Source organism: Salvelinus namaycush, chromosome 26 (assembly GCF_016432855.1).
Source record: "Salvelinus namaycush isolate Seneca chromosome 26, SaNama_1.0, whole genome shotgun sequence".
Classification (NCBI taxonomy): Eukaryota; Metazoa; Chordata; class Actinopteri; order Salmoniformes; family Salmonidae; genus Salvelinus; species Salvelinus namaycush.
Genome location: NC_052332.1, coordinates 42490799 through 42514722, shown reverse-complemented (window position 1 = coordinate 42514722; position 23924 = coordinate 42490799). Strand labels below are relative to the sequence as shown.

The window sequence follows — 23924 nt, the reverse complement described above, 5'->3', positions numbered from 1 at the left end:
GCACGTACACATTTGTTCTCCTGGTGGGAAGCTGACCCACGATCCTGCTGTCGTAAAGCGACATGCTTTACGAACTACACGGGACAATCTATACTGATTTGAAGTGGATTTAACAGATGACATCAATATAACGGGATCATAGCTTTCACCTGGATTCACCTGGTCAGTCTGTCATGGAAAGAGCAGCTGTTCTTAATGTTTTGTCTACTCAGTGTTTATGTACAGTCTTGTTTTTATGTGAGGTTTGGATGGACACTTGTGTCAATTGACCTATTTGTGTGCGTGTGTGTGTTTAAAAAAAAATATATATATACATATTAAACCTTTATTTAACTAGGCAAGCAGTTAAGAACAAATTCTTATTTACAATGACAGCCTACCAAAAGGCAAAAGGCCTCCTGCGTGGACGGGGGCTGGGATTAAAAAGAGAAAATGAATTGCATAAAAATATAGGACTAAACACACATCATGACAAGAGAGACAACACTACATAAAGAGAGACCTAAGACAACAACATAGCATTGCAGGAACACATGACAACACAACATGGTAGCATCACAACATGGTAGCAGCACAGGGTACAGACATTATTGGGTACAGACAACAGCACAAAGGGCAAGAAGGTAGAGACAACATTACATCACGCAAAGCAGCCACAACTGTCAGTAAGAGTGTCCATGATTGAGTCTTTGAATGAAGAGATTGAGATAAAACTGTCCAGTTTGAGTGTTTGTTGCAGCTCGTTCCAGTCGCTAGCTGCAGCGAACTGAAAAGACGAGCGACCCAGGGATGAGTGTGCTTTGAGGACCTTTAACAGAATGTGACTGGCAGAACGGGTGTTGTATGTGGAGGATGAGGGCTGCAGTAGATATCTCAGATAGGGGGGAGTGAGGCCTTAGTAAATACAAATGCAAATACAGTCCCCAGCACTACTCACAACCACAGGCTCACTGCTACTCACAACCACAGGCTCACTGCTACTCACAACCACAGGCCCACTGCTACTCACAACCACAGGCCCACTGCTAGTCACAACCACAGGCCCACTGCTACTCACAACCACAGGCCCACTGCTACTCACAACAACAGGCCCACTGCTACTCACAACCACAGGCCCACTGCTAGTCACAACCACAGGCTCACTGCTACTCACAACCACAGGCCACACCACTACTCACAACCACAGGCCCCACTACTCACAACCACCTCTCTCTCTCTCTCTCTCTCTCTCTCTCTCTCTCTCTTCTCTCTCTCTCTCTCTCTCTGAAATAAACAATAAAAACATTTACACTAAACATTACACTCCCAAAAGTTCAAAACGAATTATGACATCTCTCTCTCTCTCCTTCTCTGCAGGTTAAGTGTAGTGGCGGTGGCTGGCTGTGTGTGTGAATGTCTGTTCCCATGGCGCAGCGGGAGACAGGCGGCACCAGCCCGGTGGTCCGGCAGATCGACAAACAGTTCCTGGTCTGCAGCATCTGTCTAGACCACTACCACAATCCTAAAGTCCTGCCCTGCCTGCACACCTTCTGTGAAAAGTAAGTTTACACTACACCCTAACCCCTACACCCTACATCCTATACCCTAACCACTACCACAATCCTAAAGTCCTGCCCTGCCTGCACACCTTCTGTGAGAAGTAAGTTTACACTACACCCTAACCCCTACAACCTACATCCTATACCCTAACCCTAACCACTACCACAACCCTAAAGTCCTGCCCTGCCTGCACACCTTCTGTGAGAAGTAAGTTTACACTACACCCTAACCCCTACACCCTACATCCTATACCCTAACCACTACCACAACCCTAAAGTCCTGCCCTGCCTCCACACCTTCTGTGAGAAGTAAGTTTACACTACACCCTAACCCCTACACCCTATATACCCTTACCACTACCCTAACTCTAACCCTAACCACTACACCCTATATACCCTTACCACTACCCTAACTCTAACCCTAACCACTACACCCTATATACCCTTACCACTACCCTAACTCTAACCCTAACCACTACACCCTATACACCCTTACCACTACCCTAACTCTAACCCTAACCACTACACCCTATATACCCTTACCACTATCCTAACTCTAACCCTAACCACTACACCCTATATACCCTTACCACTACCCTAACTCTAACCCTAACCACTACACCCTATATACCCTTACCACTACCCTAACTCTAACCCTAACCACTACACCCTATATACCCTTACCACTACCCTAACTCTAACCCTAACCACTACACCCTATATACCCTTACCACTATCCTAACTCTAACCCTAACCACTACACCCTATATACCCTTACCACTACCCTAACTCTAACCCTAACCACTACACCCTATATACCCTTACCACTATCCTAACTCTAACCCTAACCACTACACCCTATATACCCTTACCACTACCCTAACTCTAACCCTAACCACTACACCCTATATACCCTTACCACTATCCTAACTCTAACCCTAACCACTACACCCTATATACCCTTACCACTACCCTAACTCTAACCCTAACCACTACACCCTATATACCCTTACCACTACCCTAACTCTAACCCTAACCCTAACCCCTACACCCTATATACCCTTACCACTACCCTAACTCTAACCCTAACCACTACACCCTATATACCCTTACCACTACCACTACCCTAACCCCTAAACCCTAACCACTACACCCTATACACCCTTACCACTACCCTAACTCTAACCCTAACCACTACACCCTATATACCCTTACCACTACCCTAACTCTAACCCTAACCACTACACCCTATACACCCTTACCACTACCCTAACTCTAACCCTAACCACTACACCCTATATACCCTTACCACTACCCTAACTCTAACCCTAACCACTACACCCTATATACCCTTACCACTACCCTAACTCTAACCCTAACCACTACACCCTATATACCCTTACCACTACCACTACCCTAACCCCTAAACCCTAACCACTACCACTCCTCTAAAGTCCCGCCCTGTCGACTTACCTTCTGTAAGAAGTAACAGTAACCCTAACCACTACCCTAACCCTACTTATACACGCTAACCACCCTAGCCCCTAAACCCCACCCTACTAAATGACTTACCGTTAGCTCAAACTTAACTCAAATCAAATCGTATTGGTTACATACACATGGTTAGCAGATGTTAACGCGAGTGTAGCGAAATGCTTGTGCTTCTAGTTCTGACAGTGCAGTAAAATCTAACAAGTAATCTAACAATTCCACAACAACTACCTAATACACACAAATCTAAGTAAAGGAATGGAATAAGAATATATACATGTAAATATATGGATGAGCGATGACAGAGCGGCATAGGCAAGATGCAATAGATAAAATAGATAAAATACAGTATATACATATGAGATGAGTAATGTAAGATATGTAAACATTATTAAAGTGGCGTTATTAAAGTGACTAGTGATCCGTTTATGAAAGTGGCCAGGGATTTCAAGTCTGTATGTTGACAGCAGCCTCTAATGTGCTAGTGATGGCTGTTTAACAGTCTGATGACCTTGAGATAGAAGCTGTTTTTCAGTCTCTCGGTCCCTGCTTTGATGCACCTGTACTAACCTCGCCTACTGGATGATAGTTGGGTGAACAGGCAGTGGCTCGGGTGGTTGTTGTCCTTGATGATCTTTTTGGCCTTCTGGTGACATCGGGTGCTGTAGGTGTTCAGTGTGGTAATCACATAGATAGATTCTAAAGGCTTGACAGGTTTTAAAAGTTTCTAAAGGTTCTAGAGCTTCCAAAGGTTCTAAAGCTTCTAAAGGTTCTAAACCTTCTAAACGTCCTAACGGTTCTAAAGCTTATAGAGCTTGTAAAGCTTCTAAAGGTTCTAACGTTTCTAAAGGTTCTAAAGCTTATAGAGCTTTTAAAGCTTCTAAAGGTTCTAAAGTTTGTAAAGATTCTAAAGCTTATAGAGCTTTTAAAGCTTCTAAAGGTTCTAACGTTTCTAAAGGTTCTAAAGCTTATAGAGCTTTTAAAGCTTCTAAAGGTTCTAAAGTTTCTAAAGCTTCTAGAGCGTCTAAAGGTTTTAAAAGGTTCTAAAGCTTCTAACGCTTCTAAAGCTTCTAAATGTTCTAAAGCTTAAAGAGCTTTTAAAGCTTCTAAAGGTTCAAAAGTTTCTAAAGGTTCTAAAGCTTATAGAGCTTTTAAAGGTTCTAAAGTTTCTAAAGGTTCTAAAGCTTCTAGAGCGTCTAAAGGTTTTAAAAGGTTCTAAAGCTTCTAACGCTTCTAAAGCTTCTAAATGTTCTAAAGCTTACAGAGCTTTTAAAGCTTCTAAAGTTTCTACAGCTTCTAAAGCTTCTAAAGGTTTTAAAAGGTTCTAAAAGGTTCTAAAGCTTATAGAGCTTTTAAAGCTTCTAAAGCTTCTAAACCTTCTAAAGCTTCTAAACATTCTAAAGCTTCTAGAGCTTATATAGCTTTTAAAGCGTCTAAAGGTTCTAAAGGTTCTAAAGCTTCTAAAGCTTCTAGAGTTTCTAAAGCTTCTAGAGCTTCTAAAGGTTTTAAATGGTTCTAAAGCTTCTAAAGCTTCTAAAGCTTCTAAAGTTTTTAAAAGGTTTTAAAGCTTATAGAGCTTTTAAAGCTTCTAAAGCTTCTAAAGCTTATAGAGCTTCTGAAGGTTCTAAAGGTTCTAAAGCTTATAGAGCTTTTAAAGCTTCTAAAGGTTCTAAAGCTTCTAAAGGTTTCTAATGGTTCTAAAGTTTCTAAAGGTTCTAAAGGTGTTAAATGTGTTAAGTTTCTAGAGCTTATAGAGCTTCTAAAGGTTTGAAAGCGTCTAAATGTTCTAAAGCTTCTAGAGCTTCTAAAGGTTCTAAAGGTTCTAGAGCATATAAAGGTTCTAAATGTTCTAAAGGTTCTAAAAGGTTCAAAAGTTTCTAACGTTATAAAGGTTCTAATGTTCTAAAGGTTCTACAACTGTTCTAAAGGTTCTAAAGGTTCTAGAGCTTCTAAAGGTTCTAAATGTTCTAAAGCTTCTAAAGGCTCTAAAAGGTTCCAAATGGTTCTAAAAGGTACTAAAGTTTCTAAGTGCATTCCTGAGTTTTAAGATCTGCCAACACCATGCAGCAATCTGAGAGACGGCCATTGTTGAAAGGTAGTCAGAGACGATTAAAATCCCTCTATCTATCTTTCTTTCTACCTCTCTCTCTATCCTTCTCTCTCTCTCTCTCTCTCTCTTTCAGAAACAAAACACCCCCTCTATCAGTGGCTTTTAGATGGAGGAGGGAGGGAAGAGAGCTGGGGGTGTCGGAGGGCTTGGTACCAACATGGCAACATAATCAACCAGGCACACGCATGCACATGGGCAAACTCAAAAACACACACGAGGAAAACAATCAGTGGTTCAATCTCTTTCAATTCGAGTCAGTTTAATTTGACATTTCTCTGTATAGGAGTGCAACAATATTCATAAATTGAACATAGATTGAATTTAACGGGGGATTCGACCCCAAAACGTTACTTAAAGTTACTTTACTTTAGGTTACTGTTTATGCATAGAGCTATCTCTAGGTGTCTGTAGCTGGTGTCTGTAGGTGTCTGTAGCTGGTGTCTGTGGGTGTCTGTGGGTGGTGTTTGTAGGTGTCTGTAGGTGGTGTCTATAGGTGTCTGTGGTGTCTGTGGGTGGTGTTTGTAGGTGTCTGTAGGTGGTGTCTGTAGGTGCCTGTAGCTGGTGTCTGTAGGTGTATGTAGATGTCTGTAGCTGGTGTCTGCCGGTGTCTGTAGATGTCAGTAGATGGTGTCTGTCGCTGGTGTCTGTAGGTGGTGTCTGTATATGTCAGTAGCTGGTGTCTGTGGGTGCCTGTCGGTGTCTGTATGTGTCTGTAAGTGTCGGTAGCTGGTGTCTGTAGCTGTATGTTGGTGTCTGTAGCTGTCTGTAGCTGTATGTAGCTGGTGTATGTAGCTGGTGTCTGTCTGTGTCTCAGACTGCAGATCTTAGGTGTCCTCAGGATGAAAAGAGACATGTGATGAAAGGGAGGAGAGCAAGAGAGAGTTAGAGAGAGAGAGCGAGAAATAGGTGACAGAAGGAAAGAGAAAGAAGTACTGTCCCATGAAACACTTAACACTTCTCGCTCTCCCCTCTCTATATCCCTCCTCTCTCTCTCTCTCTCTCTCTCTCTCTCTCTGTTATGCTTGACAGGAAGGTTGTCTGCTTTCCCTGGCTCAGGCTCTTTTGGTATGACAGTGATGCGCGCCTGGCAAAGCAATAGAGTATTAACAGATATACACGTCCCAAAGCGGTTGCATATTGCGTTATCATTTGTAACAGAAATCTGTTCTTTCTGTTTCTCCCCCTTTTGCAAACCCTCTCTCCCTTTCACCCACTCTCTCTCTCTCTCTCCCTCTCCCTTTCACTCCCTCTCTCCCTCTCTCCCTCTTTCTCTCTCCCTCTCTCCCTCTCTCCCTTTCACTCACTCTCTCCCTCTCTCCCTCTTTCTCTCTCCCTCTCTCTCTCGCTCTCTCTCCCTCACTCTCTCCCTTTCACTCACTCTCTTTCTCACTCACTCTCACTCACTCTCTTTCTCATTCTCTCTCCCCCTCTTTCTTCCTCTCTGTCCTTCCCCTTTCTCTCTCTCTCCCCCCATCTCCCCTATCTCTCTCTCTCTCTTCAGCTGTTTACAGAACTACATCCCTCCAGAGTCTCTGACGTTGTCGTGTCCTGTGTGTCGACAGACGTCCATCCTACCAGAGAAAGGAGTGTCCGCTCTACAGGACAACTTCTTCATCACTAACCTCATGGAGGTATGGCTTCTTCCCTTGTTGTGGTCAGAGGTAGAGCCTATCTATGGCTATCATGGTGTCACTTGTTGTAGTCTAAAGTTTGATTACGGTGTGTTATGTTGTGGGTAGGTTATAGCCTGGGTACCAGTCTGGTTCAAGAAGTTTAAATATAAATTAAACAGGTCTGGATTTTCAGGCTAGTTTCCCATAGTGCACTACCTTTTGAGCAGAGCCATATATTTAAGAGAGTTGGGCCATGTTTTTTTTTAGAACAGACGCCATGTTAGCGCTTTTATTCATAATGTTGGTGATGTAACAAAACGGGCCCCTATGACATGACCAGCTTTAAACAAGCAAAAAAACAGAGCAGTGAATTTTACAGGCATTTTTTATTGATTAGCATTCGGGGATAATTGCTGTCCACATCTTTACTGTGTTGTGGTGTGTTATGGGATTTTTGACTAAATGATGACTAAATGATGTATACATTTAATGTAGAACTATAACTAAAACTACCCTGTCATTGTATGATTGTATGAAATTTATTAGAATCATACCTCTATAAATCTGATGTGTGTAGTTTTAGTCAGAATTAGGACAAGGACTTTTTGTTCCTTTTTAGTATGTAAGCAGGGTGCAAGTGTGAGACAATGTATGAGATAAGAGGAGCTATCGACAGACAAGCTCTACTACTGTGCTCCTTACAGGACATTCTGTCCTCACCCAGGGAGGGGAGAGACCTTGGGCTTGTAGTAGATTGTATAACAAGTGGCAGACAATGTATGACAGGAAGACTTGTGAACTATATTGTCATTGTTTCTGAGAGGAGGAGGGACATTTATGACGAAATATGAGGTATATAGACCAATGTACAGGAAATGATAGGCAGAACGTTCCTGTAAATAAACATTTGACTATTGTAGACTGGGCCTCTGTCTGTTTTTATTTCTATCAGTGGTGTCTGCTTTCATTGGACAGCTTTAGTCGCGCTAATGATCGGGGGGGCCCGGAACATAGTTATATATAATTAGAAGACTGCAAAATGACCGTAAAAAGCCCAAAGAGATATAATATTTGACTAAAACATAATAATTTTTAACCTTGATAATATACAAATGTAAATGTGTCTCTACTCTCTCTAATACTTGGGAACAGATTTCCTAAATTAAAATCATTTGGAGCTGATTTCCTGGTATTTTTTACAGTCTTCTATGTCCAACAATAAAAAATAAAAAAAATCAATATTTTGTAAAAGTTTTGGGGGCCAGAATAAAATCCCCCGCAGGCCGTCAGTTGGGGAATCCTGCTGTATAGTTTACTACCTTTGACAGGAGACATGTACTGCTTCCACCTAGGTCTCTAGTCAAATGTATGTGTCTTCTGTATGGTGAATAGGGTCTCATTTGAGACACAGCCTTTGATATATTATAATATATTGAGAAGTTTTAAATGCTGTCTCAATAAATCTTGATGTTGATTGTGTTGTGGTTAGGTCCTCCAGAGGGATCCAGAGTGTTCGAGGCTTGAAGCCTGTAGTGTCCTGGAGTCAGTTAATGCTGCTGCTGCAGGGAAACCCCTCTGTTGCCCCAACCACGAGGGCAAGGTAGGGTTCTATTACCACTAACTCCCCTCTACAACACCCTACTACCTCAAATACCCCTCTACTACCACTAATACCCCTCTACTACCCCCTGCTACCACTAATACCCCTCTACTACCCCTACTACCTCTACTACCCCTCTACTACCCCCTGCTACCACTAATAACACCCTACTACCCCCTACTACCTCAAATACCCCTCTACAACCCCCTGCTACCACTAATACCCCTCTACTACCCCCTACTACCTCAAATACCCCTCTACTACCCCCTGCTACCACTAATATCCCTCTACTACCCCCTACTACCACTAATACCACTCTACTACCCCATACTACCTCAAATACCCCTATACTACCCCCTGCTACCACTAATACCCCTCTACTACCCCCTGCTACCACTAATACCCCTCTACTACCCCCTACTACCACTAATACCCCTCTACAACACCCTGCTACCACTAATAACACCCTACTACCACTAATATCCCTCTACTACCCCCTGCTACCACTAATACCCCTCTACTACCCCCTACTACCACTAATACCCCTCTACAACACCCTGCTACCACTAATAACACCCTACTACCACTAATACCCCTCTACTGCCCCTACTACCACTAATACCACTCTACAACACCCTACTACCACTAATACCCCTCTACTACCCCCTACTACCACTAATACCCCTCGACTACCCCCTACTACCTCAAATACCCCTCTACTACCCCCTGCTACCACTAATACCCCTCTACTACCCCCTACTACCTCAAATACCCCTCTACTACCCCCTGCTACCACTAATACCCCTCTACTACCCCCTACTACCTCAAATACCCCTCTACTACCCCCTGCTCCCACTAATACCCCTCTACTACCCCCTACTACCTCAAATATCCCTCTACTACCCCCTGCTACCACTAATACCCCTCTACTACCCCCTGCTAACACAAATACCACTCTACTACCCACTACTACCACTAATACCCCTCTGCTGCCCCCTACTACCGCTAATACCCCTCTACAACACCCTGCTACCACTAATAACACCCTACTACCACTAATATCCCTCTACTACCCCCTGCTACCACTAATACCCCTCTACTACCCCCTACTACCACTAATACCCCTCTACAACACCCTGCTACCACTAATAACACCCTACTACCACTAATACCCCTCTACTGCCCCTACTACCACTAATACCACTCTACAACACCCTACTACCACTAATACCCCTCTACTACCCCCTACTACCACTAATACCCCTCGACTACCCCCTACTACCTCAAATACCCCTCTACTACCCCCTGCTACCACTAATACCCCTCTACTACCCCCTGCTACCTCTAATACCCCTCTACTACCCCCTACTACCACTAATACCCCTCTACTACCCCCTGCTACCTCTAATACCCCTCTACTGCCCCCTACTACCTCAAATATCCCTCTACTACCCCCTGCTAACACAAATACCACTCTACTACCCACTACTACCACTAATACCCCTCTACTACCCCCTGCTACCACTAATACTACTCTACTACCCCCTGCTACCTCTAATACCCCTCAACTACCCCCAACTACCACTAATACTACTCTACTACCCCCTACTACCTCTACTACCCCTCTACTACCCCCTACAACCACTAATACTACTCTACTACCCCCTACTACCTCTAATACCCCTCAACTACCCCCAACTACCTCTAATACCCCTCTACTACCCCCAACTACCTGAAATATCCCTCTACTACCCCCTGCTAACACAAATACCACTCTACTACCCCCTACTACCACTAATAACCCTCTGCTGCCCCCTACTACCACTAATACCCCTCTACTACACCCTGCTACCACTAATATCCCCCTACTACCACTAATACCCCTCTGCTGCCCCCTACTACCGCTAATACCCCTCTACTACACCCTGCTACCACTAATATCCCCCTACTACCACTAATACCCCTCTGCTGCCCCCTACTACCGCTAATACCCCTCTACTACACCCTGCTACCACTAATATCCCTCTGCTGCCCCCTACTACCGCTAATACCCCTCTACTACCCCCTACTACCTCGAATACCCCTCTACTGCCCCCTACTACCACTAATACCCCTCTACTACCACTAATACCCCCCAGTGCCCCTACTACCAATAATTCCCCTCTACTACCTCCCACTACCACCAGTACCACTCTACTGCCCTTACTACCACTAATACCCCTCTACTACCACTAATATCCCTCTACTGCCCCTACTACCATTAATACCCCTCTACTACCCCCTACTACCACTAATACCCCTCTACTACCCCCTACTACCATGAATACCCCTCTATATCCCCCTACTACCACTACTACCCCCTACTATCACTAATACCCCCTACTATCACTAATACCCCCCTACTACCACTAATACCACTCTACTACCATTAATACCCCTCTACGACCACTAATACCCCTCTACTACCCTCTACTACCCCCTACTACCACTAATACCACTCTACTGCCCCTACTACCACTAATACCCCTCTACTACCCCCTACTACCACTAATACCCCTCGACTACCCCCTACTACCTCAAATACCCCTCTACTACCCCCTGCTACCACTAATACCCCTCTACTACCCCCTACTACCTCAAATACCCCTCTACTACCCCCTGCTACCACTAATACCCCTCTACTACCCCCTACTACCTCAAATATCCCTCTACTATCCCCTGCTAACACAAATACCACTCTACTACCCACTACTACCACTAATACCCCTCTGCTGCCCCCTACTACCGCTAATACCCCTCTACTACACCCTGCTAACACTAATACCCCTCTACTACCCCCTGCTACCACTAATACTACTCTACTACCCCCTACTACCTCTACTACCCCTCTACTACCCCCTACAACCACTAATACTACTCTACTACCCCCTACTACCTCTAATACCCCTCTACTACCCCCAACTACCTGAAATATCCCTCTACTACCCCTCTACTACCCCCTACTACCTCTAATACCCCTCTACTACCCCCAACTACCTGAAATATCCCTCTACTACCCCCTGCTAACACAAATACCACTCTACTACCCCCTACTACCACTAATAACCCTCTGCTGCCCCCTACTACCACTAATACCCCTCTACTACACCCTGCTACCACTAATATCCCCCTACTACCACTAATACCCCTCTGCTGCCCCCTACTACCGCTAATACCCCTCTACTACACCCTGCTACCACTAATATCCCCCTACTACCACTAATACCCCTCTGCTGCCCCCTACTACCGCTAATACCCCTCTACTACACCCTGCTACCACTAATATCCCTCTGCTGCCCCCTACTACCGCTAATACCCCTCTACTACCCCCTACTACCTCGAATACCCCTCTACTGCCCCCTACTACCACTAATACCCCTCTACTACCACTAATACCCCCCAGTGCCCCTACTACCAATAATTCCCCTCTACTACCTCCCACTACCACCAGTACCACTCTACTGCCCTTACTACCACTAATACCCCTCTACTACCACTAATATCCCTCTACTGCCCCTACTACCATTAATACCCCTCTACTACCCCCTACTACCACTAATACCCCTCTACTACCCCCTACTACCATGAATACCCCTCTATATCCCCCTACTACCACTACTACCCCCTACTATCACTAATACCCCCTACTATCACTAATACCCCCCTACTACCACTAATACCACTCTACTACCATTAATACCCCTCTACGACCACTAATACCCCTCTACTACCCTCTACTACCCCCTACTACCACTAATACCACTCTACTGCCCCTACTACCACTAATACCCCTCTACTACCACTAATACCCCTCTACTACCCTCTACTACCCCCTACTACCACTAATACCACTCTACTGCCCCTACTACCACTAATACCACTCTACTGCCCCTACTACCACTAATCCACCTCTACTACCCTCTACTACCCCTCTACTACCACTAATACCCCTTACTACCCCCTACTACTAATATTGTTATTGATCAATGATGACAATCCTCCTGCCATTGACAACTTAGACGGAAAGCTACTGAGGATGATAGCTGACTGTATAGCCACTCCTAGCTGTCATATATTTAATCGGAGCCTCGAGAAAAGGATTTATCCTCAGGCCTGGTAGGAAGCCAACGTCATTCCGCTACCCAAGAGTGGTAAAGTGGCCTTTACTGGTTCTAACAGCAGACCTATCAGCTTGCTGCCAGCTCTTAGCAAACTGTTTGGGATTTTTTTTTAACCTAATGCAATGCTATTTCTCTGTAAACAAATTAACCACAGACTTTCAGCGTGCTTATAGGGAAGAGAAGATTGTGGGATCTGTACTGTAAGATTTCAGTGCAGCCTTTGCTATTATTGACCATAACCTGCTGTTGAGAAACGTATGTGTTATAGCTTTTCAACCTCTGCCATATCGTAGATTCAGAGCTATCTATCTAATAGAACTCAGAGGGTTTTCTTTGACGGAAGCTTCTCTATTTTCAAACATGTAAAGTGTGGTGTACCGCAGGGTAGATCTCGAGGCTCTCTACTCTTCTATGTTTACCAATGACCTGCCACCACTGGCATTAAACAAAGCTTGTGTGTCCATGTATGCTGATGACTCAACCATATAATGGTTGACAGCAACCACAGTTAATGAAGTCACTGAAACCCTTAACAAGGAGTTGCAGTCTGTTTTGGAATGGGTGGTCAGTAATAAACTGGTCCTGAACATCTCTAAAACTAAGAACATTGTATTCGGTACAAATTATTCCTTAAATTCTAGACCTCAGCTGAATCTGGTAATGAATGGTGTGGCTGTTGAACAAGTTGAAGAGACTAAATTACTTGGCGTTACCTTAGATGGTAAACTGTTATGGTCAAAACATATACAGTTGAGGTCGGAAGTTTACATACACTTAGGTTGGAGTCATTAAAACTTGTGGAGTCGTTTTCAACCACTCCACAAATTTCTTGTTAACAAACTATAGTTTTGGCAAGTCGGTTAGGACATCTACTTTGTGCATGACACAAGTAATGTTTCCAACAATTGTTTACAGACAGATTATTTCACTTATATAATTCACTGTATCACAATTCCAGTGGGTCAGAAGTGTACATACACTAAGTTGACTGTGCCTTTAAACAGCTTGTAAAATTCCAGAAAATGATGTCATGGCTTTAGAAACTTCTGATAGGCTAACTGACATAATTTGAGTCAATTGGAGGTGTACCTGTGGATGTATTTCAAGGCCTACCTACCTCTTTGCTTGACATCATGGGAAAATCAAAAGAAATCAGCCAAGACCTCAGAAAAAATTGTAGACCTCCACAAGTCTGGTTCATCCTTGGGAGCAATTTCCAAACACCTGAAGGTACCACATTAATCTGTACAAACAATAGTATGCAAGTATTAACACCATGGGACCACGCAGCCGTCAAACCGCTCAGGAAGGAGACGCGTTCTGTCTCCTAGAGATGAACATACTTTGGTGCGAAAAGTGCAAATCAATCCCAGAACAACAGCAAAGGACCTTGTGAAGATGCTGGAGGAAACAGGTACAAAATATCTATATCCACAGTAAAACGAGCCCTATATCGACATAACCTGAAAGGCCGCTCAGCAAGGAAAAAGCCACTGCTCCAAAACCGCATTAAAAAAAGCCAGACTACGGTTTGCAACTGCACATGGGGACAAAGACTGTACTTTTTGGAGAAATGTCCTCTGGTCTGATGAAACAAAAATAGAACTTTTTGGCCATAATGACCATTTTTATGTTTGGAGGAAAAAGGGGGAGTCTTGCAAGCCGAAGAACACCATCCCAATCGTGAAGCACGGGGGTGGCAGTATCATGTTGTGGGGGTGCTTTGCTGCAGGAGGGATTGGTGCACTTCACAAAATAGATGGCATCATGAGCAAGGAAAAGTATGTGGATATATTGAAGCAACATCTCAAGACATCAGTCAGGAAGTTAAAGCTTGGTTGCAAATGGGTCTTCCAAATGGACAATGAATCCCCCAAGAATACTTCCAAAGTTGTTGCAAAATGGTTCAATGACAACAAAGTCAAGGTATTGGAGTGGCCATCACAAAGCCCTGACCTCATCCTATAGAAAATCTGTGGGCAGAACTGAAAAAGCGTGTGCGAGCAAGGAGGCCTACAAACCTGACTCAGTTACACCAGCTCTGTCAGGAGGAATGGGCCAAAATTCACCCAACTTATTGTGGGAATCTTGTGGAAGGCTACCCGAAACATTTGACCCAAGTTAAACAATTTAAAGGCAAGGCTACCAAATATTAATTGAGTGTATGTAAACTTTTGACCCACTGGGAATGTGATGAAAGAAATAAAAGCTTAAATAAATTATTCTCTCTACGATTATTCTGACATTTCACATTCTTCAAATGAAGTGGTGACTAACTGACCTAGGACAGGGGATTTTTACTGGGATTAAATGTCAGGAATTGTGAAAATCTGAGTTTAAATGTATTTGGCTAAGGTGTATGTAAACTTCCAACTTAAACTGTAGATTCAATGGTTGTAAAGATGGGGAGAGGTCTGTCCGTAATAAAGACATGCTCTGCTTTTTGACACCACACTCCACAAAGCAAGTCCTGCAGGCTCTAGTTTTGTCGTATCTTGATTATTGTCCAGTCGTGTGGTCCAGTGCTGTGAGAGAAAGACCTAGTTAAGCTGCAGCTGGTCCAGAACAGAGTGGCACAGCTCTTTGCTGTTATCAGAGAGCTGATATAAATACAGTGCATGCCAGTCTCTCTTGGCTAAGAGTTGATGAGAGACTGATTGCACTTCTTCATTCATTTTTAAATTGTTTGCTTTGTCAACTTACACACAGCTCTGACACACACACACACCCCAACAGATATGAAACCAGGGGTCTTTTCAAAGTCCCAAAATCCAGAAGAAACTCAAGAAAGCGTACAGTATTACATAGAGCCAGTATTGCATGGAACTCCCTTCCATCTCATATTGCTCAAAGGATCAGCAAACCTGGTTGAAAAAAACAGATAAAACAAAACCTCACTGTACAACGCCTCTCCCCTATTTGACCTGGATAGTTTGTGTGTATGTACTGATATCTAGGCTACGTGTGCCTTTTGTAAATCCCTCTACTACCACTAATACCCCTCTACTACCACTAATACCCCTCTACTACCCTCTACTACCACTAATACCCCTCTACTACTACCAATACCCCTCTACTACCATTAATATCCCTCTACTACCACTAATACCCCCCTACTACCACTAATACCCCTCTACTACCACTAATACCCCTCTACTACCCCCTACTACCACTAATGCCCTCTACTACCACTAATACCACTCTACTGCCCTCTACTACCACCAATACCCCTCTACTACCCCCTACTACCACTAATACCCCTCTACTACCACTAATACCCCTCTACTACCCCCTACTACAACTAATACCCCTCTTCTACCCCATTTACCCTTCTAAAACACCCTCTACATCCCCTTATTGCCCCTCTGCTGCCCCAACCATCAGGGCAATGTACATTATATTACCCCCTGCCACCCCATCTCCCCCTGACCCTACTGTCCTGCTGGTGAGCCATGGTGGATGCATCAAGGCAAGATAACTGACTTAAAGACTTCATTTTGTTTACTTGTTGAATCATGTAGTAACACTTTACTGAAGGCCTCCAGGTATAATGCATTATGATGCAGGTGTAATACATTATGATGCAGGTATAATGCATTATGATGCAGGTGTAATACATTATGATGCAGGTATAATGCATTATGATGCAGGTATAATGCATTATGATGCAGGTGTAATGCATTATGATGCAGGTGTAATGCATTATGATGCAGGTATAATGCATTATGATGCAGGTATAATGCATTATGATGCAGGTGTAATGCATTATGATGCAGGTGTAATGCATTATGATGCAGGTGTAATGCATTATGATGCAGGTGTAATGCATTATGATGCAGGTATAATGCATTATGATGCAGGTGTAATGCATTATGATGCAGGTATAATGCATTATGATGCAGGTATAATGCATTATGATGCAGGTGTAATGCATTATGATGCAGGTATAATGCATTATGATGCAGGTGTAATGCATTATGATGCAGGTATAATGCATTATGATGCGGGTGTAATGCATTATGATGCAGGTGTAATGCATTATGATGCAGGTGTAATGCATTATGATGCAGGTATAATGCATTATGATGCGGGTGTAATGCATTATGATGCGGGTGTAATGCATTATGATGCGGGTGTAATGCATTATGATGCGGGTGTAATGCATTATGATGCGGGTGTAATGCATTATGATGCGGGTGTAATGCATTATGCTGCGGGTGTAATGCATTATGCTGCGGGTGTAATGCATTATGCTGCGGGTGTAATGCATTATGATGCGGGTGTAATGCATTATGATGCGGGTGTAATGCATTATGATGCGGGTGTAATGCATTATGCTGCGGGTGTAATGCATTATGCTGCGGGTGTAATGCATTATGATGCGGGTGTAATGCATTATGATGCGGGTGTAATGTATTATATTGTATTATCATGATGAGTATGTCTGACCCCAGTATAACGTCTTAAAGGTTCCACACAGTCAAAATCAAGTCTTCCATGATTGGAAGTGTAACGGCTTTCTTCCTGGGATGAAGGAGAGGACCAAAACGCAGCGCGGCTAGTGTTCAACATGATTTAATAAAGATAATAACGTGAACACTACAAGCTACAAAACAATACATGTGAAAACCGAAAACAGTCCTATCTGGTGCAGAACACAAAGACAGGAAACAATCACCCACAAACCAACAGTGCAAACAGGCTACCTTAATATGGTTCCCAATCAGAGACAATGCAAAACACCTGCCTCTGATTGAGAACCATATTAGGCCAAACAACAAACCCAACATAGAAACACAAAACATAGACTACACCCACCCAGCTCACGTCCTGACCAACTAAACAAAGACTAAACCAAGGAAATAAGGTCAGGAACGTGGTGCGGACTCCGGCCGCAAAACCTGAACCTATAGGGGAGGGTCTGGGTGGGCGTCTCTCCACGGTGGCGGCTCTGGCGCTGGACGTGGCCCCGACTCCACCATAGTTAATCCCCGCTTCCGTGGCCTCCTCCTAATGACGACCCACCAAAATATCCCCAAAATAACCTCTGGACAGAGGGGCGCCTCTGGACAGAGGGGCAGCTCCGGACTGAGGAGCAATTCCGGCATCGCCGGCGTGACAGGCAGCTCCCGGCTGACTGACGACTCTGGCAGGTCCCGGCTGAATGACAGCTCTGGCAGATCCTGGCTGGCTGGCGGCTCTGGCAGGTCCTTGCTGGCTGGCGGCTCTGGCAGGTCCTGGCTGGCTGGCGGCTCTGGCAGGTCCTGGCTGGCTGGCGGCTCTGGCAGGTCCTGGCTGGCTGGCGGCTCTGGCAGGTCCTGGCTGACTGACGGCTCTGGCAGGTCCTGGCTGGCTGATGGCTCTGGCAGCTCCTGGCTGGCTGACGGCTCTGGCAGCTCCTGGCTGGCGGGCGGCTCTGGCAGCTCCTGTCTGGCGGGCGGCTCTGGCAGCTCCTGGCTGGCGGGCGGCTCTGGCAGCTCCTGTCTGGCGGGCGGCTCTGGCAGCTCCTGTCTGGCGTGCGGTTCTGGCGGCTCCTGACTGACGGACGGCTCTAGCGGCTCCTGACTGACGGACGGCTCTAGCGGCTCAGGACAGACGGGCGGCTCTAGCGACTCAGGACAGACGGGCGGCTGTGACGGCTCAGGACAGACGGGCGGCTCTGACGGCTCAGGACAGACGGGCGGCTCTGACTGCGCTGGGCAGACGGGCAGCGCAGGCGGCGCTGGGCAGACGGGCAGCGCAGACGGGCACACCTATAGGGAGGAGACGGAGAGACAGCCTGGTGCGTGGGGCTGCCACAGGACCCACCAGGCTGGGGAGACCTACAAGAGACTTGGTGTTAGGAGGAGGCACCTGAAGGACCGGGCTGTGGGGAGCACTGGAGCTCTGGTGCGCAGCCTTGGCACCACTCCCCCAGGCTGGAATACTACTCTAGCCCGGACCCTCCAGAGTGCAGGCGCAGGTTGAACCGGGCTGTGGGTGAGCACTGGAGATCTAGTGCCTACTACATGCACCTCTAATTTAGACTCCACTCCCACATTTGCCCGGCACGAGCGGAGCGCAGGCATAGGACGCACTGCACCCTCCCAGCGCCCCGGAGACACAGCACGCAGAGCCGGCGCAGGATACCCTGGACCGAAGCAGGCACACTACGCCCTGGCTGGATGCCCACACTCACATGACACTTTCGGGGGGCTGCCCTATAGCGCACCGGGCTATGGGCACGCACTGGCGACACCGTGCGCTTAACCGCATAACACGGTGCCTGACCAGTAACGCGCTGCTTATAATAAGCACGAGGAGTGAGCTCAGGTCTGCTACCTGGCTTAGCCACACTCCCCGTGTGCCCCCCCCCCCCCCCCCAAAAAAAAATTCTGGGGCTGCCTCTCGTACCTGTCGCGCTGCCGTGCTGCCTCCTCATATCGCCGCCGCTCAGCTTTCGCTCCCTCCAGCTCAGCTTTGGGGCGACGATATTCCCCAGCCTGTGCCCAGGGTCCTTCTCCGTTTAAAATCTCCGCCCATTTCCAGGAGTCCTGAGATTTCGGCCGCTGCTGCTGCTGCTGTTGCTGCCCGTTACCACGCTGCTTGGTCCTTTTGTGGTGGGTGATTCTGTAACGGCTTTCTTCCTGGGATGAAGGAGAGGACCAAAACGCAGCGCGGCTAGTGTTCAACATGTTTAATAAAGAATAAGAACGTGAACACTACAAGCTACAAAACAATAAATGTGAAACCCGAAAACAGTCCTATCTGGTGCAGAACACAAAGACAGGAAACAATCACCCACAAACCAACAGTGCAAACAGGCTACCTTAATATGGTTCCCAATCAGAGACAATGCAAAACACCTGCCTCTGATTGAGAACCATATTAGGCCAAACAACAAACCCAACATAGAAACACAAAACATAGACTACACCCACCCAGCTCACGTCCTGACCAACTAAACAGAGACTAAACCAAGGAAATAAGGTCAGGAACGTGACAGGAAGTGGGACCTGTAAAATATTATACTGGAACATTTGATGATATTTGGATGAAACCAGATCCCTGTACTATGACCAAACTATGGAAAATGGCTGTTGCTTCTACACTGATAAAGTTTGATCATAAAGTTGCTCGTCCCCTACCCAAACACTTTACTTAAAGAGGCGCAATTATTAAGGACATTTTGTGACATCACAAAATTACTCTCATTTGAACACACCAACGGTAACGTCTTAAACTCCTAATTTAATAACCTAATTTAAAGGTGCACTATGCAGAAATCACTCTGCCATTTCATGGTTACTAAAATTCTTATAGTTCGCCTAATTTTAGATTGTTACAAACGAGCAAGCGTAGTGTAGAGAATCATTATACCATCTAAACTGCGGTAAAATATATTTTCCATGAGGAAAACTATTGTATTTTCAGCTTTTTGAAGCCAGTGAATAAAACAGAAAGTAAAACACGCAAAATTGAAACTTAATTACAAATTTCTTGATTTATCTTAGATGAATTTGGACTATTTTGAGGAAGTGTATACTGGCTATGTTGTTGCTACGGCGTCTCAAGAGGGACAAAGTGTAATATTTCCTTTTTTTCCTCATTTTCCAAGCAAAGGTTTTTTTAAGCAGGTATGCGAGTTACAGACATTTGCTCCGCCTGCTCGGAGCAGATCAAACCTAGTAGCCTTTAGGGAAAGATTCTTATCGGTTTCCTCTTTCACCCGTGTCTGGGGTTAGCTAGTTACTGGCTAGCCAGGTCTTCAGCCAGTATAGAACACGCGCAGGGGAAGGGTTGCCCAAAACTCAGACGCAGTTGTGATGTCATGACATCAAGAGACATGCCGCACAGAAGATTACGTGCCGAACTTCTTCTCATAATTGATAGTCAACGCTGTATGAACGACAAATGGTCTGTCAGTCAATATATTTAATGTATGAAGTGTACCCAGAATTCATCCCTGTCCATTTTCGTACTAAAATTGTCCAAGATGAACTAGCTAGCTAGCTTGATAAAACGTTGCTGACAATTCACATATTGTTTTGTGAAACCCATGACAGGATTGGATGTTGCATGTAATGTTCAATGTTGTTTGAGTTTCTTTGCGTAACAGCACATTTGTTTGAGATGCAACGCTGACGTAGGTTGCTTGACGTAGATTGCTTGACGTAGGTTGCTTGACGTAGGTTGCTTGATGTAGGTTGCTTCACGTAGGTTGCTTGACGTAGGTTGCTTGACGTAGGTTGCTTCACATAGGTTGCTTCACGTAGGTTGCTTGACGTAGGTTGCTTGACGTAGGTTGCTTGACGTAGATTGCTTGACGTAGGTTGCTTGACGTAGATTGCTTGACGTAGGTTGCTTCACGTAGGTTGCTTCACGTAGGTTGCTTGACGTAGGTTGCTTGACGTAGGTTGCTTGACGTAGGTTGCTTGACGTAGGCATTTTCACAGAACCGCTAGGTGAGTTCTCCGTACCACTCATCATCTGTCTTTTCAGACTTCCTGGTAGTTTGACATGGGAGAAAATATTTATTTGCTCAAATTCTGAGCATTTTTATAGCGGGGAACAAAAATGTTATTGGTGATGTTTTGGTAGTTGAAAAGGCTATTTTACATGGGAATCAGAATGACTGTTCAGGACCTGTTAAAGTGCTTGGGACACAATGGTGCAATGTGGTGTTTGTCTCCCCCTGCAGGTAATGGAGTTCTACTGCGAGTCGTGTGAGACCGCAATGTGTCTGGAGTGTACAAAGGGAGAGCACAGAGAGCATGTGACCGTCCCTCTGAGGGATGTCCTGGAGCAGCACAAAACACAATTAAAGACACAGCTAGACGCCATACGCAATAGGTACGCTCACTCTAACCCTGACCCTAACTCTAACCCTGACCTTCAACTTGACCCTAACCAAACCTGACCCTCAACTTGACCCTAACTCTAACCCTGACCCTCAACTTGACCCTAACTCTAACCCTGACCCTCAACTTGACCCTAACTAACCCTGACCCTCAACTTGACCCTAACTAACCCTGATTTACAAGGGAAATCCAGGATTACAACACTTGAGACTTAAAAAATAAATACAAATTATGAGATTGGAGAACACATTGGGAGGGATCTTAGACCGTTCCTCCATACAGAATCTCTCCAGATCCTTGATATCCTTCATCTGTGGTTATGGACTGCCTTCTTCCACTCAAATCACAGGTTTTCAAATGGGGTTCAAGTCCAGAGACAGATGGCCATTGCAAAATCTTGATTTTGTGGCCAATTAACCAATTTCTTTGTGGATGTTTATGTGTGCTTGGGATTATCGTCTTGCTGGAAGATCCACTTGTGGCCAAGTGTCAGCCTCCTGGCAGAGGGAAACAGGTTTATGTTTGAATTGTTTTTTAAATTGAACCTTTATTTAACTAGGCAAGTCAGTTAAGAACAAATTCTTATTTACAATGACTGCCTACCCCGGGCCAAACCCGGACGACGCTGGGCCAATTGGGCGCCGCCTTATGGGACTCCCAATCACGGCCGGATGTGATACAGCCTGGAATCGAACCAGATGTGATACAGCCTCGATATCCTGGTATTACTGGGTCAAATTCATGATATCGTTGACCTTAACTCCATTGCAACCAGTTTTCCCACAGCAAAGCTGACATTCAATACTGTTATTAATCTGCTTGCTCTGCCCTCACATTGAAGTTTTACCATTTTATTTTTAGGACAACCAGGGCTAAACGTGGAATACGCAACAATTTGACATAAACAGCTGCATCCATGAGATGTATTGTTCGAGAGCTTGGGACTATAAGGGTCTGTCTGCATTTTTGTCAAAATGTAGTTATTGACATAGCCTTGTTCTGTTCCATGTTCTTCTACCTATATAGTACTCTAAATACCCCAATTCATGTGGTTAAGTTGAAAAGAATACAAGATAAAAAAATAGCTGACACCATTCAAACCAAGGAGGGTTCGGAACTTTAAAAAAAAAACTGTTATGTCAGATTCATTATCTTACCAGAAGGGCCCCAGAACCAGAGGAAGCAAAATAGCCCCATAACATGAACGATCCACCACCATATTTTACAGTAGGTATGAGGTCCTTTTCTGCATATGCTTCTGTTTTCCTATTCCAAACCCTCTACTGGCACGTGGCCAAAGAGCTCCATTTTCATATCATCTGACCATAGCAACGAATCCAATCCAAGTGCCAATTCCGTTTTTCAAACTCAAGGTGGTGCTATGTTTAGATGTGATGTCACATGGTCACATGACCATTGCAGGCCAACACCGTTCAACACCGGCGTAGGTAGGCCTAAGTAATACAAGGAGCTGACCATTTTGTGACTCAAAACATTCCCCTACTAGCCTTAACTCTGACCCTGACCTTAACTCTGACCCTGACCTTAACTCTGACCCTGACCTTAACTCTGACCCTGACCTTAACTCTGACTCTAGCCTTAACTCTGACCCTGACCTTAACTCTGACCCTGACCTTAACTCTGACCCTAGCCTTAACTCTGACCCTGAACTTAACTCTGACCCTAGCCTTAACTCTGACCCTGACCTTAACTCTGACCCTGACCTTAACTCTGACTCTAACCTTAACTCTGACTCTGACCTTAACTCTGACTCTGACCTTAACTCTGACCCTGACCTTAACTCTGACCCTGACCTTAACTCTGACCCTGATCTTAACTCTGACCCTGACCTTAACTCTGACCCTGACCTTAACTCTGACCCTGACCTTAACTCTGACCCTAACCTTAACTCTGACTCTAACCTTAACTCTGACTCTAACCTTAACTCTGACTCTAACCTTAACTCTGACTCTAACCTTAACTCTGACCCTGACCTTAACTCTGACTCTAACCTTAACTCTGACTCTGACCTTAACTCTGACCCTGACCTTAACTCTGACCCTGACCTTAACTCTGACCCTGACCTTAACTCTGACTCTAGCCTTAACCCAAACATTAACTCAGATATAGCTATATACTCAGATAAACCTATATACTATATACTCAGATATACCTATATACTCAGATATAGCTATATACTCAGATAAACCTATATACTATATACTCAGATATACCTATATACTCAGATATACCTATATACTCAAATATACCTATATACTCAGATATACCTATGTACTATATACTCAGATATACCTATGTACTATATACTCAGATATACCTATATACTCAGATATACCTATATACTCAGATATACCTATATACTCAGATATACCTATGTACTATATACTCAGATATACCTATATACTCAGATATACCTATATACTCAGAAATATATAAATACTATATACTCAGATATACCTATATACTCAGATATACCTACATACTATATACTCAGATATACCTATATACTCAGATATACCATTATACGCAGATATCCCTATAAACTATATAC

The 23924-nt window shown here is 44.7% G+C and overlaps 1 protein-coding gene across 1 annotated transcript in view; it reads left to right on the top strand.

Annotated features, from left to right (window-relative positions):
- Nucleotides 1-1367: 1367 nt before the first annotated feature.
- The window catches only part of LOC120021173 (tripartite motif-containing protein 2-like), a 44112-nt gene continuing 21555 nt past the window's right edge, over nucleotides 1368-23924 (top strand). Inside the window, exons 1-4 of the mRNA XM_038964811.1 lie at nucleotides 1368-1538; nucleotides 6641-6770; nucleotides 8242-8352; nucleotides 21193-21344. Coding sequence (XP_038820739.1) covers nucleotides 1393-1538; nucleotides 6641-6770; nucleotides 8242-8352; nucleotides 21193-21344 — 539 coding nt within the window. The 5' untranslated portion in view covers nucleotides 1368-1392. The remainder of the gene's footprint in view (nucleotides 1539-6640; nucleotides 6771-8241; nucleotides 8353-21192; nucleotides 21345-23924) is intronic.